This window comes from Ipomoea triloba, chromosome 6 (assembly GCF_003576645.1).
Source record: "Ipomoea triloba cultivar NCNSP0323 chromosome 6, ASM357664v1".
Lineage (NCBI taxonomy): Eukaryota > Viridiplantae > Streptophyta > Magnoliopsida > Solanales > Convolvulaceae > Ipomoea > Ipomoea triloba.
In genome coordinates, this window is record NC_044921.1 from 2676589 (window position 1) to 2691397 (window position 14809).

Below are 14809 nucleotides of genomic sequence, written 5' to 3' on the forward strand. Positions count from 1 at the left end.
GAAAAAGAGCAATGTTGCTACATTATTGAGCTTTTCTTGGAATCACATAGATTTGGAAATCATGATCATTGATATGCAACCATGGTGTTTGATATGTTACTAAAACTTCCCTGAAAGGAGCAGAATAGGGGAGGCCTGGGAATTCTTACTCTCATTAAAAGTCAGTCGGTACTGCATTGGGTTGTATTGGTGGATTTTAACGATCTGGCTTATCAATCGGGGAAGAGAGGTCTTAGGTTGCATCTTGAGAGTTTATTGGGTGGCTTTAGGGAGGTTGTTGAGGACTGTGGGATGGAGCACCTGTTGGAAAAATAACACTAAAATGACATTTAAGTGGCCATTTTGTGGTATAAATATATGTAGGGTCCAAATCCGATTTGGGTCGTGTCAACATGGATTCGGATTTTTCGTAGTAAGACGAAGAGAGCGATATATTATACGCACAAAATGGATAATGGGTGAATGAGAAATTGGTTCTCAAAGTAGACCCATTGGAGATGGAATTTTAAGTGAGGAAAAGCTTATGTAGCTTTGTCCCACATTGGTTGGGAAGGAAGATTTGCCCCACTATAAATACAAGAGTCTTTTTAAGGCTAATTGACTTGTATGGTATAGAGGCTCTCTTTCGCGCGTAGGGGGGTGCAAATCAAATCCCAAATTGAGCCTAAAAAGGCTTAACTCGTGTACGCCGACATTGGCGAACAAGTTTTCCATCTTAGTCCACGTAAGTTCGAGACATCAAGACGAACTGGCGCGCGCGTCCGATGTCTCGAAGCATGCACTTCTCGATGGTTCACAGACTGGACCATGTCTTGCACTGCGACTCTAGTCCGTTCATAAATGACTCTTGGCATTACGAAATTAATTTGATTAATTCCAATTAAATATTCTGCTAGTGGGATGAGGTTACAAATGGATTATCAATGTCATGGTTAATGCTATGATCCATTTCCTCCACTATATATTCGTTGTGAGCAGTAGGTTTGGAACACACAGTAATACACTGTTTTCTCCTCAAAACTCTGCTCACATTTCCTTCTAGCCACCTGCGTTGAACCCACGTTCCTAGTTCGCCGGATCCAAGTTTGTGTGCTCAAACGGAGGATCGTAGTACGTTTTATCCTGGGAAACCTAGACCGCAACGCTCCAGCACCCCGGGAGGCGCTCAATAAGGTTTTAAGGATAGTGGCAACACGACTCATGCTTCCAACCACCCGAGTTCGTCCGGATTTCATCCTCAACCGTAGTTCAGGTTTTTCAACCTTTTGTAGGTTGTATTTTCCTGTATTATTATCCTTCGTGGATAATTTTCTGTTGTAATTTCCATTATTTTCTTGTATTTTCGAGATCAATTTTGTTTTGTAACAGCACCTACCTATGGTAAGATATCCTTTTGCTTGGGAAAGAGGGAGGGAAACAGTTTGCTGGGTTAAAAAGAAGTTGGACAAAGTTCTAGTTGGAATATAGACTGGTGTGCTTATCACGAGGTTACAAGGGTGTTTAAATTGACACACGTGTTTCGGAGCATCTGACATTGTTTTTAGACATTTTAACACATTTTCTAATATATGTAAATAGTGTATGTTTATAATATGACATGAAGCACGTTGTGGAGCATTTTAATACGTAGAATAATGTGTTTTCTTACGTATATTGATGAATTTTAAGTGAATAGGTGCATTTGGTTATAGTGTAGAATTGTGTGTTTTATCAGTCCTCTGGTGCATTTTAGTACGTAGAATGATGTGTTTTGTAACATATATATATTGCGCATTGATTTTGATGACTTGATGTAATCTAATGGCTGAAAAAAGGCCGCATGGCCACACTTGAACTCAACTATATATATATTCTATTTCATACCCAATATATAATTGCCAAACTCTAACCCTCCTCCTCCAAAATTCCATTCTAGATTATGATTTAACTATAAACATTGTTGCTAATCCTGCTATAAGTATTCTTGTTGTTTAATTTTTTATTAACTATTCTTACTGTCATAATATTTAATGAAATGTCGCAACTTAATTTTATGAGTTGATTATTTATGATTTATGATATGTATAGGATAACAAATAATAATACAATTTAATTTATTTATAAACAAGTTAACGAGCATGCTGATGTTGTGAATTAATACTATTGTGTTTGCATTGTGGTGATATACTTATATAATTATGTATTAGGTATATTTCTTAAATTATTTAGATATACTTATTAAAGTTTTTAAAAAGTCTTAACATGTAGACTTTAGGCTCAAAGTAAGACTTACTTTGAAATCTTTTTAATGGCCTAAATATTAAACAGGCTTTTGAAAAGGCTTTAGGCTAGGCCATGCCAATTGTACGCTCAGGCTTGAGCCTAACAAAAAGTCGACATACAGGCTCAGGCTCAAGTCTAGACTTTAGATTTTTGTAACAGGCCAAAACCTAATTTTCTAATGCTCGGCCTATTTCCACCCCCTATATATATATATATATATATATATATATATATATATATATATATATATATATAATAGATTTTGAAAAATAATGAGTTATACCTCAAGCTTGCTAGCCTAATAGCACGAATCCCTCCTCTATCCTTCAGTGTTGCCCACTTCCTTCACCTCCTAGATGCCCAGACCATCATATAGAGCACCAATGTCATACACAAGCATATACACACATGAACAAACATAAACATTGGACAAGGAAGGAAGAGGAAGAAGAAGGAAATAAAGAAAATGGAAGAAAGGAAATAGAAAGGAAGAGGATGGTTACTGAAATGTCTCTTGATCTTCTGCCTATGCTAATTGCTAGAGCTGTCAAAACGGGCCCAACTAACCCGTCAGGTTGGGCCCGTTTACCCGTGTTTTTGGATGGGTTGGGTCGGAGAAGTCCCAACCCGTCCCATATTCGACCGGACCCGTTTAGCCCGTATTTGATACGGGCTGAACCCGGGTAACCCACTGGTTACCCGGCCCGTGTATATATATATTTAAAAAAAAATTAGACACGGACCGCAAATTTTACTGTGGACCGCGCATCAAAACGACGTCGTTTTGATTAATGAAAACAAACGGTTGAAACGGCCTCCGTTACGCGCAACTACAGTTTCCTTTCAACACAACTACAGTTCCTTTTCAATACAACTGCAGTTCCCTTTCAACACAACTGCAGTTTCTTTTCGATATAACTGTAGTTTCATTCGACATTATACACTCAAATATGTGAAATTATTGTTTAGTTTTCTTTCAACACAACTACAATATCATTTCGATATAACTACAGTTTCATTGAACAATATACACCAAAAAATGTGAAACTGTTATTTAGTATCAGTTCAACACAATTTCAATTCCTTTTTTTATATAACTACAGTACCCAAAAATGTGAAACTATTATTCAGAATCAGTTCAACACAACTGCAGTTCCCTTTCAACACAACTGCAGTTCTTTTTCGATATAACTGCAGTACCCAAAAATGTGAAACTGTTATTCAGTATCAGTTCAACACAACTGCAGTTCCTTTTCGATATAACTACAGTTTCATTCGATAATATAAAAATAAATGTGAGGCAGTATCATTTGAGATGAACTTTAGTATCAGTTACGGAGCTCCGTTATGACTAACAGCCGCTGTTTCTCCCACTTACTGAAACGGCGTCGTTTTATGACCATGGTCCACCATATAACGACCGACCACGGACTTTGGGCATCTGTCGAGTGTCGACTGTGGGAGTGTTTGTTAGTCACGTATAAATAGCAAAATCCCTAAATCCTAATCCCTAATTCCCTATCTTTCCTCTACTGATTGTTGCGATTCCTGCGAACTTGCGAAGTGCGAATGACGAACAGCGGCGAAGTGCAACTCCGACCAGCTGCGCGGACGACGGCGACCAGCCCTCAGCGACCGCGACCAACCCTCCCCTCCGCAACCGCGACCAGCGACCATCCCTCTCCACGCCTCCGCGACCGCGACCAGCCGACTGTGTTCAGTGTTCTGGACCTCTGGTAAGTCAGTTAATATTTTTTTTAAAAAAATTTCTATTATTATTGATTTATTGTTAATGTCGTAATGAATATGAATATATGATTTTCATATTTGGTTGTGATTTGTGAATATTGTTGAGTCAACACAGTATATTTGTTAGCCTTATTCATATTGTATTGCAGATTTGGTTGTGATTTGTAAATATTGTTTGTGATTTATGAATATATGATTTGCAGATTTGGCATATAAGTATATTGTTAATGTGACAGTGTGACTGTGAGTAAGAGGGGTACTGACTAGTGACTACGGAGTGTAAAGAGAAAGATGTATGTTCTATTTTCCTAATATGAGAATGGGACAAGTTTAGTTTCTACTTCAATTTTAACTTCAGCTTCAACTTCAACTTCATCTTCTTCACATGTTCAAGCACATTCCTCTCATGCACGACAAGTAAATTACTTTGGAGTAAGTGTTTTAACTTAATAAATTTATTTCAAATTTTATTTAATATGCTTTCAAATTTTAATTGTGATTTGTGCAATTGTGTAGGAGTATACGGATTTTTCTAGTGAAAATGTTAGTGTTATTAAAAAAATATGATCTAGATACATATCTAGAAGAGTGAATCACTTGAGAAGGCTTCTAACTTCTAATGTTCTTGGACTCTTGGTGAATGAAGTCGTGAAGGTATTTAGAGTTTAATTTTTTAATATTTGTATATCAGTTATTGATTTATTGTTTATTATTATTATTATTATTATTTTTTTTCAGATGAATGATGATGGCATGATGCTAATAATGCTATTTGTATTGAGTATTGTCTAGTGGAGTATTATTAAAAAATTATTGTGATAATTGATGAATGCAAATGAACTTGGAATGTTTAACTTCTTTTGGTTGTTTATGGACTTAAGACTTTAATGATTTATTGATTTATGGACTTTCAAGAATTATAGGATTTGTAGCATTTCAATTTTTTTTTCTGTATATTAATTTTGTCATTTAAATACAAAACTACAAGTATACACCTCTACAATTAAATTGTAATTTGTAAATGTAAATTTATTAAATATAAGTGAATATAACAATGAAATAAATGTTTCAACAACACATTTAAAATAAAAAAAATTTTCTTAAAAAAAAAAACTGAATACGGGCTGACGGGCTGGGTTGGCATTTTTCCAACCCGTATGAGAAATGGGCCGAGTCGGGCCGTCACGGCCTGTTTTTTGCCAACCCGTGACGGGCTAGCCCGTATTGACAGCTCTACCTAATGCTAAGTCTTACCAATCAAGAGATTGGATTTATTCACGGTCCAGGGACCTCCATTCCCACTCACTAGATCTCATTAAAAATCCAATCTCCCGATTGGTGAAACCGATCCCTAAATTGGTAAAATTTGGTCGCTAGATCACACTAAAATCAATTCAATCCCTCGGTAGTCTGAAAGATTGCACTTGCAATTGTACTCTTTTTCCTTTAGCTAAATTTTTTCTCACGGGGTTTTCTTAGTTTAAAGTTTTTAACAAGGCAACCGATGTAAATCGCACCCCTATGCTCAACTTAGACTCAAGGAGCTCGTCATGAACTGTGTACTCGAATCTTTCAACCCAAGCCCTTCCTCGTTAACTCGACGTCAGGGCACAAACTGGGACAACTACTTGATAGGGAATATATCTCGAGTATACTACATACGTATTTTGTATGTATATTTGGTATCGGATACGAGTCTAAGTGCCTATAAAAAGAACCCTAGCCCTTCATTAGAGGAGGCTTTTCCACTTCTCATCTACCTTCTCTAGAAGACTTACTCATTTCCTCTCTACTCCCTCTAGAAGGATGAATAAAAAAGCTTCTAATTGACTAATTTGCTCTACTCTTCATAAATTTTCTCTACACACACTATACATTGACGGAATTTACTATATCAATATATATATATTTAAAGAAATAAGAATTGTTTTGGATCGTCCATCTTTAGATTTTTGATGGCTAAGATTATTTCTTTTGTTTTTTCCTTTTTGAAAATTACTCGTATTAATTAGTGGGGTTTTAGTGTAATTTTGACAGCTTTTTATTTTAGTATGATATTCTATGAATATATTGTGCTTAATTTTAGGTGTTTTAGTTTTGGTAGGATTGTATATTCTACGACATGCCTGCAGAAGATAAAGAGTTCACATCCTTGAGGTTGAATTATAAGATGGTAATACTCTTGAACCTAATCAGTATTCCTAGTTGAAATCTTCTGCTTCCTCATTCTCGAGCAAGAGCTGTTCGGACAAAAGAACATCTTCCAGTTCCTTGCTAAAGTCGTCGTTGTTGTCTTCCTGCAATTCGCCCGCTTCCTCTAAGTTTCCATCAACTTGCATCGGTTCTTCCTGTTGTAGAGATTCTATAGCCAACTGACGACCACATCCTGTTTGTTGATAGAATGAATCCTTCTGTGCATTCCAATCTGCAACTTTCTGCTCAATTGTTTCTCCAATCAATCTCTTATTCTCCGCTATGTGTTTTATGGTTTCAATATCTACAATATTGCTAGACTCTTCAGAAAGTAAACAGGAACAATCAGTGAGCTCAAAAGAAGTTTAAAGGAGGAGCATTTCCTTAAATTATATCATAAGACACATAGATATATTAGACATTAAAAATGTGGAAATTAAGAAGAATAAAAGAGTTAGCAAAGATCATAATGTAATCAGTTGAAATCAGCAGGGAGGGCTTCATTAAGAAATAGAGCCCAAATAGAAGAGAAGTTTCAGGTATTTCAGAGACTTTAGAAACAACTTCGAGTTCAAGCCAGTGGCAAACTAGAACAAATTAATACACAGTTTTCCAAAAGCAAAACAAAAAAAATATTTGGGAAATATTACATGTAGTTGGACAAAGTCTAACCACAGGTACTAAAATGCATTATCTTCAAGAAAGATATAATTCCAACAGAACTTCCACTTTACTTATTTGACTTGAAAATGGGAATAGTACAAGAAATGTAAAGATATTGAAGCAGTTACATACCTTCAATGGTTCGTCTCTTGGCCATTGCATATTCTGTTGATCTTTGCTTGATCAAATCCGCATCAAGTTCCATTCCCTAGACCAATTTTTTAAAGAAATACCATTTTGAAAACACCATGACAAACATGTCACAAGGCATTGATAAATGACCATGTAAAAGTGATCATGACAGCCAATAATTAGCAAAATTCCTTTCATTGGTCAAACTGACCACATTGTACAAATCTGCATATCAGTATAACCCATGGGATATGTGCACATACATAATAATCTGCCATGTCCATAAGTAAAGCAACTTTCCAAGAAAGAATTTGACCAAACTAATGGCACACAAGTTTTACTTGTCCAATAGCTATAAAAGTTTATTTTAGAAGCTACTTACATTCTTTACCCTCTACACACTAAATAATCACATCTTTATTCTATTTCTCCATCTGAAGTGTTGCTAGCAATACTTATGCAACATATGCCTATTTGGAAATGCACATAGCAAGAAGCAATCAATTATCTGACTAGGTGTTGTGGAGCTTACCATGTCCAAATGGGTGTAGTGCTCAATTTTTGTGTTTGCAAACAACCTATACAGCAAAAATGGTTATGGTCACTTGGCCAGTTGCAACAAAGAAACCAAAGATCAAATGGAAGGGAATCCCTTATGTTAATGTGGGGTTTTATAAAATTTAGTCCTTACTTCGCATATGCTGTCTGGACTCTAGCATTCTGTATTTCTGTAAGCTCATTTACTCTCTCTGTTGCAGAGCCTTCGTTTATATCCACAAACCCAAAGAGAAACATGTTTCTATCCAGCATTCTTTTGACTAAAGCACAGACAACATTTATATTGTTGGCTTTTGCATCTGCAACAAGGTTTTGCAGCCTCTTCAATTCTCCTGTAAAAGAGTTAGTATGCATCATCACATCAATGGTCATAGCTATGATTTCAGCAACTGGAATCACTTTTGAAATGGGTACACATCCATTTATTTCTTAGTAAACAATTTGACCTATCAGACCAAATAATGAACAAGGTGACAAGACATTTTTGTCCAATACTGACATTTTGACAACCACCAGCTGGTCTGTTAGAGTGTTAGTTTATCATTACCTATTGTTATGGAATATAGATATAATATATAGAATCTCTATAGATTAGGCACTTAGGCAGTCTTAGAGATTTTGGTGGGTAGGCATATAGAAACTTGTTTCCTTGTTTGGTGTCTTCTAGCTTATATATATATAGGGTTGGGTTGAGTATTCTCTTTTGCGAAGAATGTACAGGATATTAATAAAGTATTCTCTTTACTTTCGTAACATGGTATCTGAGCCTTTACAATAAAAGGATTTTTTTTTCGGCTTCTGCAGTCGTCACCACCCACCTAGGAAGGTTCGCCAGCGTTCGGTGACCGTACTTGCAAATTTCGACGTCGATATGGACCGCGCCGTGGGCCTCATGCACCGCCGCAACTCGCTCCACGCGCTGCCGCGTGCGGCGTCTCCGACGACCGGAAAGTTTCCTGGTTGACACCTCCAGGGTTGCCTGAGTTCAGTAGTCTCAGACCTGGACTTGGTTTGGATCAGTTGCTTCGGTTCTATGGTCAGGTTGTATCGTACACCTTCAGGTTCCTATTTTGTGTGCTTTGTGATCTGGTTTTTGTTTGGGTATGGCTGAATATCAATCTGATATATTTGCTAAGAAAGTCATAATCTTTGCTGATTAGTTTGCTGAGTTTTCTCGGTACTAAGCCTCTTTAAAGCATTCATCACCTTCAGTCACTGCTATTGCTAACTCTGGGAACACAACTTCTTGTATTCTCTCGTCCTCTTCCAAATGGATCATAGACTCAGGAGCCACAGATCATATGACAGGTAAATCTAATCTATTTTCCACATTTTCTCCCCATACGCATAGTCCTCCTGTCACCTTAGAGGATGGATCTTCCTCCCGTGTACTTGGGTCTGGTACCATTTTGCTTGTCCCCTTGCTCCCATTGTCATCTGTCTTGAGCCTTGGTTTGGAAAATTTAATCAACGATGAATTGCTCGGTGGATTTACAAGATGCTCTCCATCAACACTTATTAACACACCGAACAACGGTACAAATACTCAAAAATATAATGTAACATAATATGTTAAATGATATGCCAATTTTGAGTTCTTTGTTCTATTAATTTGCAATAGTTAATGTTCGTCAAAGTCTGTTCTAAGATAATTATGTGGCCACCAGAGGAACACCATTGAGTGCAATCACAAATGGTATATGTTATATTCAAAATATCATTTATTCTTGAGTTTTTTCCCAAAATGGTCCCTCGACTATTGCTCATTCTCAATTTTGCATTTCGACTTTCAATTGCACCTAATGTGGTCCCTCGACTTTCAAAAACTCACCCAATTTGGTCCTTCGTTACATATTCTGTCAAATCAGTGTTAAAATGGAGGATATTTTCGTCCATTTACCTATTGTTAGCCTAATAAACATTGAGAAATAGTTGAGGACTGTTTTGAGGATAGTCAAGGGACCATTTTGGGAAAAACTATTTTATTATTTCATTTTTGTTTATTTTCATTTTTCACACTATAAAAATAGAATTTCTATACATTTTTTCTTACAAATATAAATAGTTAAAATCGCGCAATCCAACCTCAAAATTTTTAACTTTCTTTACAGACTTTTCCCCTCTAAATATACAAACTATTCCTATGAAGTTTTACAATAAGTTCCGTAAATTTCATAAATACTCATATACTTCTTTTTTTTTTTTTTAATTTTTTATGTTCATAGACAATCAATCACTATGTATCACATTAAATATTACTTTTACCATTGAAATAATATTTTTTTTCAAGCGTAGACACCCAAAGAGTGTAAAATGTAGGGAAAATATTGGACCGAAAGGTAAATTTTTCTAGTAAACTTCTCAGGTGAGCCGAAAGTAAAATCTCGTCAATGTTTCCTGCAATATTTTCTGTATTTGATTTCGAAGTAATTATTAAATTTTATATTATTTTACATTATTTAAGATATTGTATGACATCTTTTATATGTTTTCCTCTTCTTATTTTTTTTTTAATTATTAATTATTAAGGCAAGTATAATTTATTTTGTAATGTGGACACATTATATTTAAAAATTTTGATTTAATTAAATTATACCTTAATTATAAAAATCCTACCTAATAATTTTAGTATATTACACGGGACACAATAATTATTAAAAATAATGTTTAATAATTGTCAATTTGTATTCAACAATAAAATTTATAGTTAATTTTTAAGTCAATCATAAAATCTTTTGTGATGTGCGCACATTATTTTTAATTATTTGAGTTTAATAATATTATATCTTATTTATAAAAAATCCAAAGTAATATATTTAGTATTACGGATGTGACTAAGAATTATTTTAATCGATGCTTAAAAAATGAGTATTTATAAAATTTACGAAACTTATTGTAAATCTGCATAGGAATAGTTTGTATATTTAGATAGAGGGAAAAAGTCTGTAAAAAAAGTTAAAAATTTTTAGGATGGATTGCACGATTTTAAGTATTTATATTTGTAAGAAAAAAATGTATAGAAATTCTAATTTTATAGAGTCTAAAAAATGAAAATAAACAAAAATGAAATAAATAAAATAGTTTTTCCCAAAATGGTCCCTTGACTATTCTCAAAACGGTCCCTCAACTATTTCTCAATGTTTATTAGGCTAACAATAGGTAAATGGACGAAAATGCCCTCCATTTTAACACTGATTTGACGGAATATGTAACGGAGGACCAAATTGGGTAAGTTTTTGAAAGTCAAGGGACCACATTAGGTGCAATTAAAAGTCGAAATGCAAAATTGAGAATGAGCAATAGTCGAGGAACCATTTTGGGAAAAAACTCTTTATTCTTCAATACTAAAGTAATTTGATATGAGTTAATTCCATTTTTGGTCCTAGATTTATATGTGACATTCCACTTTTAGTCCTCTTTTATCAAAACATTCACATTTGGTCCTAGTACTATTGTGGCATGACCATTTTTGGTCCTCCGTCAACAAAATTGTTGAATGTCGTTAAATACAATGTTTTTTCAATCATTTTTATACAAAGTAATTTGACCCCGCTATATTTTTATGTTTATTTTTTTTTAAAAAAATCTGTAATTGAAGACCGAAATGCCATTGTATTTAACGACATTTCAACAATTTTGTTGACGGAGGACCAAAAATAATCATGACACAATAATACTAGGACCAAATGTGGATGTTTTAATAAAAGAGGACTAAAAGTGGAATGCCACCTATAAATCTAGGACCAAAAATGGAATTAACTCAATTTGAGTCCAAAATTGTCTGATTTTTACACGTTAACTCTATTTTGTGTTTATTTGTTTCTATTATTGTTTTTTTTTATGGAGGACTAAAATTGTCTTTGACACTATAAGTCTAGGACCAAAAAAGGAGTTGACTCTTTTATTTAATTAGTCATTGTTTGATTTTTACACGTTAACTCTATTTTGTGTTTATTTGTTTCTATTATTGTTTTTTTTTTTTAAAAAATATTGTAGTTGCTAGCAACCCAAATTTATATGCATTGAACACAAATATTCGACCGGGCACACCGTTAACTGTCACAACAGATAGTAACATTTTTCTCCATTAATTAATTGTCTATTTCTTCATCTGTTGTATATATGCTAAAATTTAGGTTATATATGTTTTAATTAAAACACAATATATATACTCTTAATCTCATGTTAAATATGTTTTAATAAAAAAATTGTAGTTCATATGTGCAACATGTGTCCACCGTCCACTCAATATTCTTTTAATATGTCAAATATGTCTACTTCAACGTATTCATCACGCCAACCATTAGTTGATGTATCAAATGGTAATCTAGATTACACTGTTCACGATTTTTTCCATCTTTGTTATTCCTATTTTGTTTTCCCAACTTTTTAAAATTATTAAAACAATAATTAACAATTAGTTATGTTTTCTTTTAAAGTGAAACGAGCAGCACATCCTCATTGTAATCGTGTTGTGCAATCAGTTTTGAGAAATTCTAGTACAACATCGTCAAGAACAAATGCGAGGAATTTAAATATAGATTTCGAACAATTAGTATCTGAAAAGAGTTAATTCCATTTTTTGTCCTATATTTATAGGTGACAATCCACTTTTAGTACTTTTTTATTAGAACATCCTTATTTGGTCCTAGTATTATTGTGGCGTGATTAGTTTTAGTCCTCTATCAACAAAATTGTTGAAATATCGTTAAATACACAAATATTTCAATCTTTTTTTTTTTATATATATAAAAAGTAGGTTGAATGGCTATATTTTTATGTTTATTTTTTTTGAAAACATCCATAATTGAAGACTGAAATGTCTTTGTATTTTACGATATTTAAATTGTTTTGTTGATAAAAGACCAAAAATGGTCATGCCACAATAATACTAGGACCAAAAGTGGATGTTCTAATAAAAAAGGATTTAAAGTGGACTGCCACCTATAAATCTAGGATAAAAAATGGAATTAACTCTATCTGAAAGTAACGGATATGGTGATTTTTTATGAACTCACAAATCTTAGTTATGTTCATTTTCATCACACAACCAATAATATGCGTTAATTATAAACTATTTATGTAATTAGATTACTATTTGGACCTTGGAGATGTTGTTCATTCCTGTAATTATTGTGGTGCCTTATTCTGGCAACACAAGCGCTCAAATCAAAATGTTACATGACGATTGCCGAAATACACAAAGTGTTACTAATAGGCAAGATCCAATTACCTCGCATGAAGGATCCTCCCCATGTTATCCAGAGCCTATACTTTGGCGATAATGAACTGAGCAGACACTTCCTCAATAATATTTGAAGGTATAACAACATGTTCTACTTCACATCTCTGGGAGGTAGACTGGTAGAGTCGATAGGTCAATCAACACCAGTAACACTCCTCTCGCTTTTAGGATTAGTGGTCAAAATTATCATTGGGTTAGAAGCTTGGTTCCAGGAGAAGTTTGTATGCCAAAGTTTGCACAGCTATATATTTATGACACATATATTGAGATTAACAATCGCATCAATTCTGTTATGCAAGTATCCAAATACGTAATAACTTTCGTCTAGATTTCACCAAGAATGACAAGTATTATTTACTTACTCCCATTTGTTTCCTATGAAGAAGATACATTAACTTATGGGATATCCACGAAAATATTGTTGAGGAATTAAAGAACATGCTGGATCGAAATAATGTTTTGGTCAAATGTTTCAGAATGACAATAATTGAAATCTAGTATAATCTAGTTGTTGAGGTTAAAATGAATTTAATAGGTAGGTAGAACAAAGATGGAAGGACATACAATTTACCTACCGCTAACGAGGTGGCTGCACTTATTGTCATGGACCTAGACCCATCAATGGGTGATCTAGACATATTGATCGAGAGCAGAACTGGACAGTTGAAAAGAATAAACCATTTGAACCCCGCATATTTGCCGCTACAATACCCTTTGTTGTTCCCATATGGCGAAGATAGTTATCGTGAAGATATTACATTTTCTGATGCATGGTGCCAAGGACATCATGGTGGTAGGACAAGAATTAGCCCTAAAGAGTATCTCTCATCTATATACATTTTTCTAATTTCTTCCTTAATTCACTATATCATAATTGTTTCCGCGCATCGCACGGGTAAGATACTAGTTCTATATACATGAGAAGGTAAATGAGAAGCATACATTGTTATATTCTAGGAGATTATTTCAACAATACTTGGTTGATGCATATACAATGATCGAATATGCACGCTTGATCTACATTAGAACTCATTAGAAGGCGTTGCGTTATGAAGCTTATCAGGGGTTGAGCAATACATTAACAAGGGGAGAGTTAGATCCCACAGCTCGAGGTAAAAGAATTATACTCCCATCATTATTCATAGGTGGAGCTAGGTATATGATGGCAATTTATATCGTGCACCCCGTACCAAAATGTTAGGATATGAGTTCTGTATATTCTAAGTAATCGTTCTGTGTATTCTAGGCAATCATTTTGTGTATTTTAGGCCACCGTTCTGTGTATTCATGTTAGTAACACATGTTGTGATGTGTTTGTGCATTCGAATGTTTAGGAGGATGAGTTCTGTGTATTTTATGTCCATATTCTGTGTATTCATGTTATTAACACAGGTTGTGATGTGTTTGCGCATTCGAATGTTAGGAGGATGAGTTCTGTGTATTTTGTGTCAATATTCTGTGTATTATAGGTAAACGTTCTGTGTATTCTAGGAAAACGTTCTGTGTATTCTAAATAAGGATTCTATGTAATATAGATAATGAATTCCCTGAAGTCATTCGCGTCCGAGTCCACTAACATCGAAACGACGTCGTTTCGGACCAGGGTCTATAGTGCACTGTGGACCCTGGTCCACGATATAACGATTGGTATATGATTCAAAACTATCCAAATGCAATGGCAATATGCAGACACATCGGTTATCCACATCTGTTCATAACATTCACATGCAACCCGAAGTAGCCTAAGATTGAGCAGTATGCTGCATAACGTGACCGTAAAGTAGAGGATAGACCCAATATTGTTTCTCGCGTGTTTAAGATGAAACTTGATGCTATGATTGAAGAGATCAAAACAGAAAAGCTGTTTGGGGACATATGTGGAGGTATTTGATTATCGTGTATACTTTAATGTGCCATAATTAAATCTAAATTTCAAGTATAAAATTCAACTATTTTTTTAAAAATTTTCTGTTTAGTTATCTATACGATTAAATTTCAAAAAAGAGG

At 34.4% G+C, this 14809-nt stretch overlaps 1 protein-coding gene and 1 long non-coding RNA gene across 2 annotated transcripts; one reads left to right on the forward strand and one right to left on the reverse strand.

Annotated features, from left to right (window-relative positions):
* Positions 1-3764: 3764 nt before the first annotated feature.
* On the forward strand, positions 3765-4928 carry LOC116023206. The gene is made up of 4 exons (XR_004099378.1): positions 3765-3998; positions 4215-4443; positions 4528-4665; positions 4750-4928. It is a non-coding gene; the product is annotated as an uncharacterized LOC116023206 (long non-coding RNA).
* Positions 4929-6321: 1393 nt separating this feature from the next.
* Positions 6322-8066, reverse strand: LOC116023768. Its single transcript, XM_031264778.1, has 4 exons — positions 7691-8066; positions 7532-7577; positions 7000-7075; positions 6322-6446 (listed from the first exon to the last, which is right to left on the reverse strand). The coding sequence occupies exons 1-4, from the start codon at positions 7927-7929 to the stop codon at positions 6340-6342; spliced, it is 468 nt and encodes a 155-aa protein (XP_031120638.1). The 5' UTR covers positions 7930-8066; the 3' UTR covers positions 6322-6339.
* Positions 8067-14809: the final 6743 nt, after the last annotated feature.

What these genes read in the sequence shown, in the direction of transcription:
- LOC116023768 (XM_031264778.1), bottom strand. Translation starts at nt 7,929, where the DNA reads ATGACCATTGATGTGATGATGCATACTAACTCTTTTACAGGAGAATTG. An exon ending in GTCCAGACAGCATATGCGAA is followed by an intron (nt 7,578 to 7,690) that starts GTAAGGACTAAA and finishes TTTGCTGTATAG; the next exon opens with GTTGTTTGCAAACACAAAAA. An exon ending in CAAGAGACGAACCATTGAAG is followed by an intron (nt 6,447 to 6,999) that starts GTATGTAACTGC and finishes ACAATTGAGCAG; the next exon opens with AAAGTTGCAGATTGGAATGC.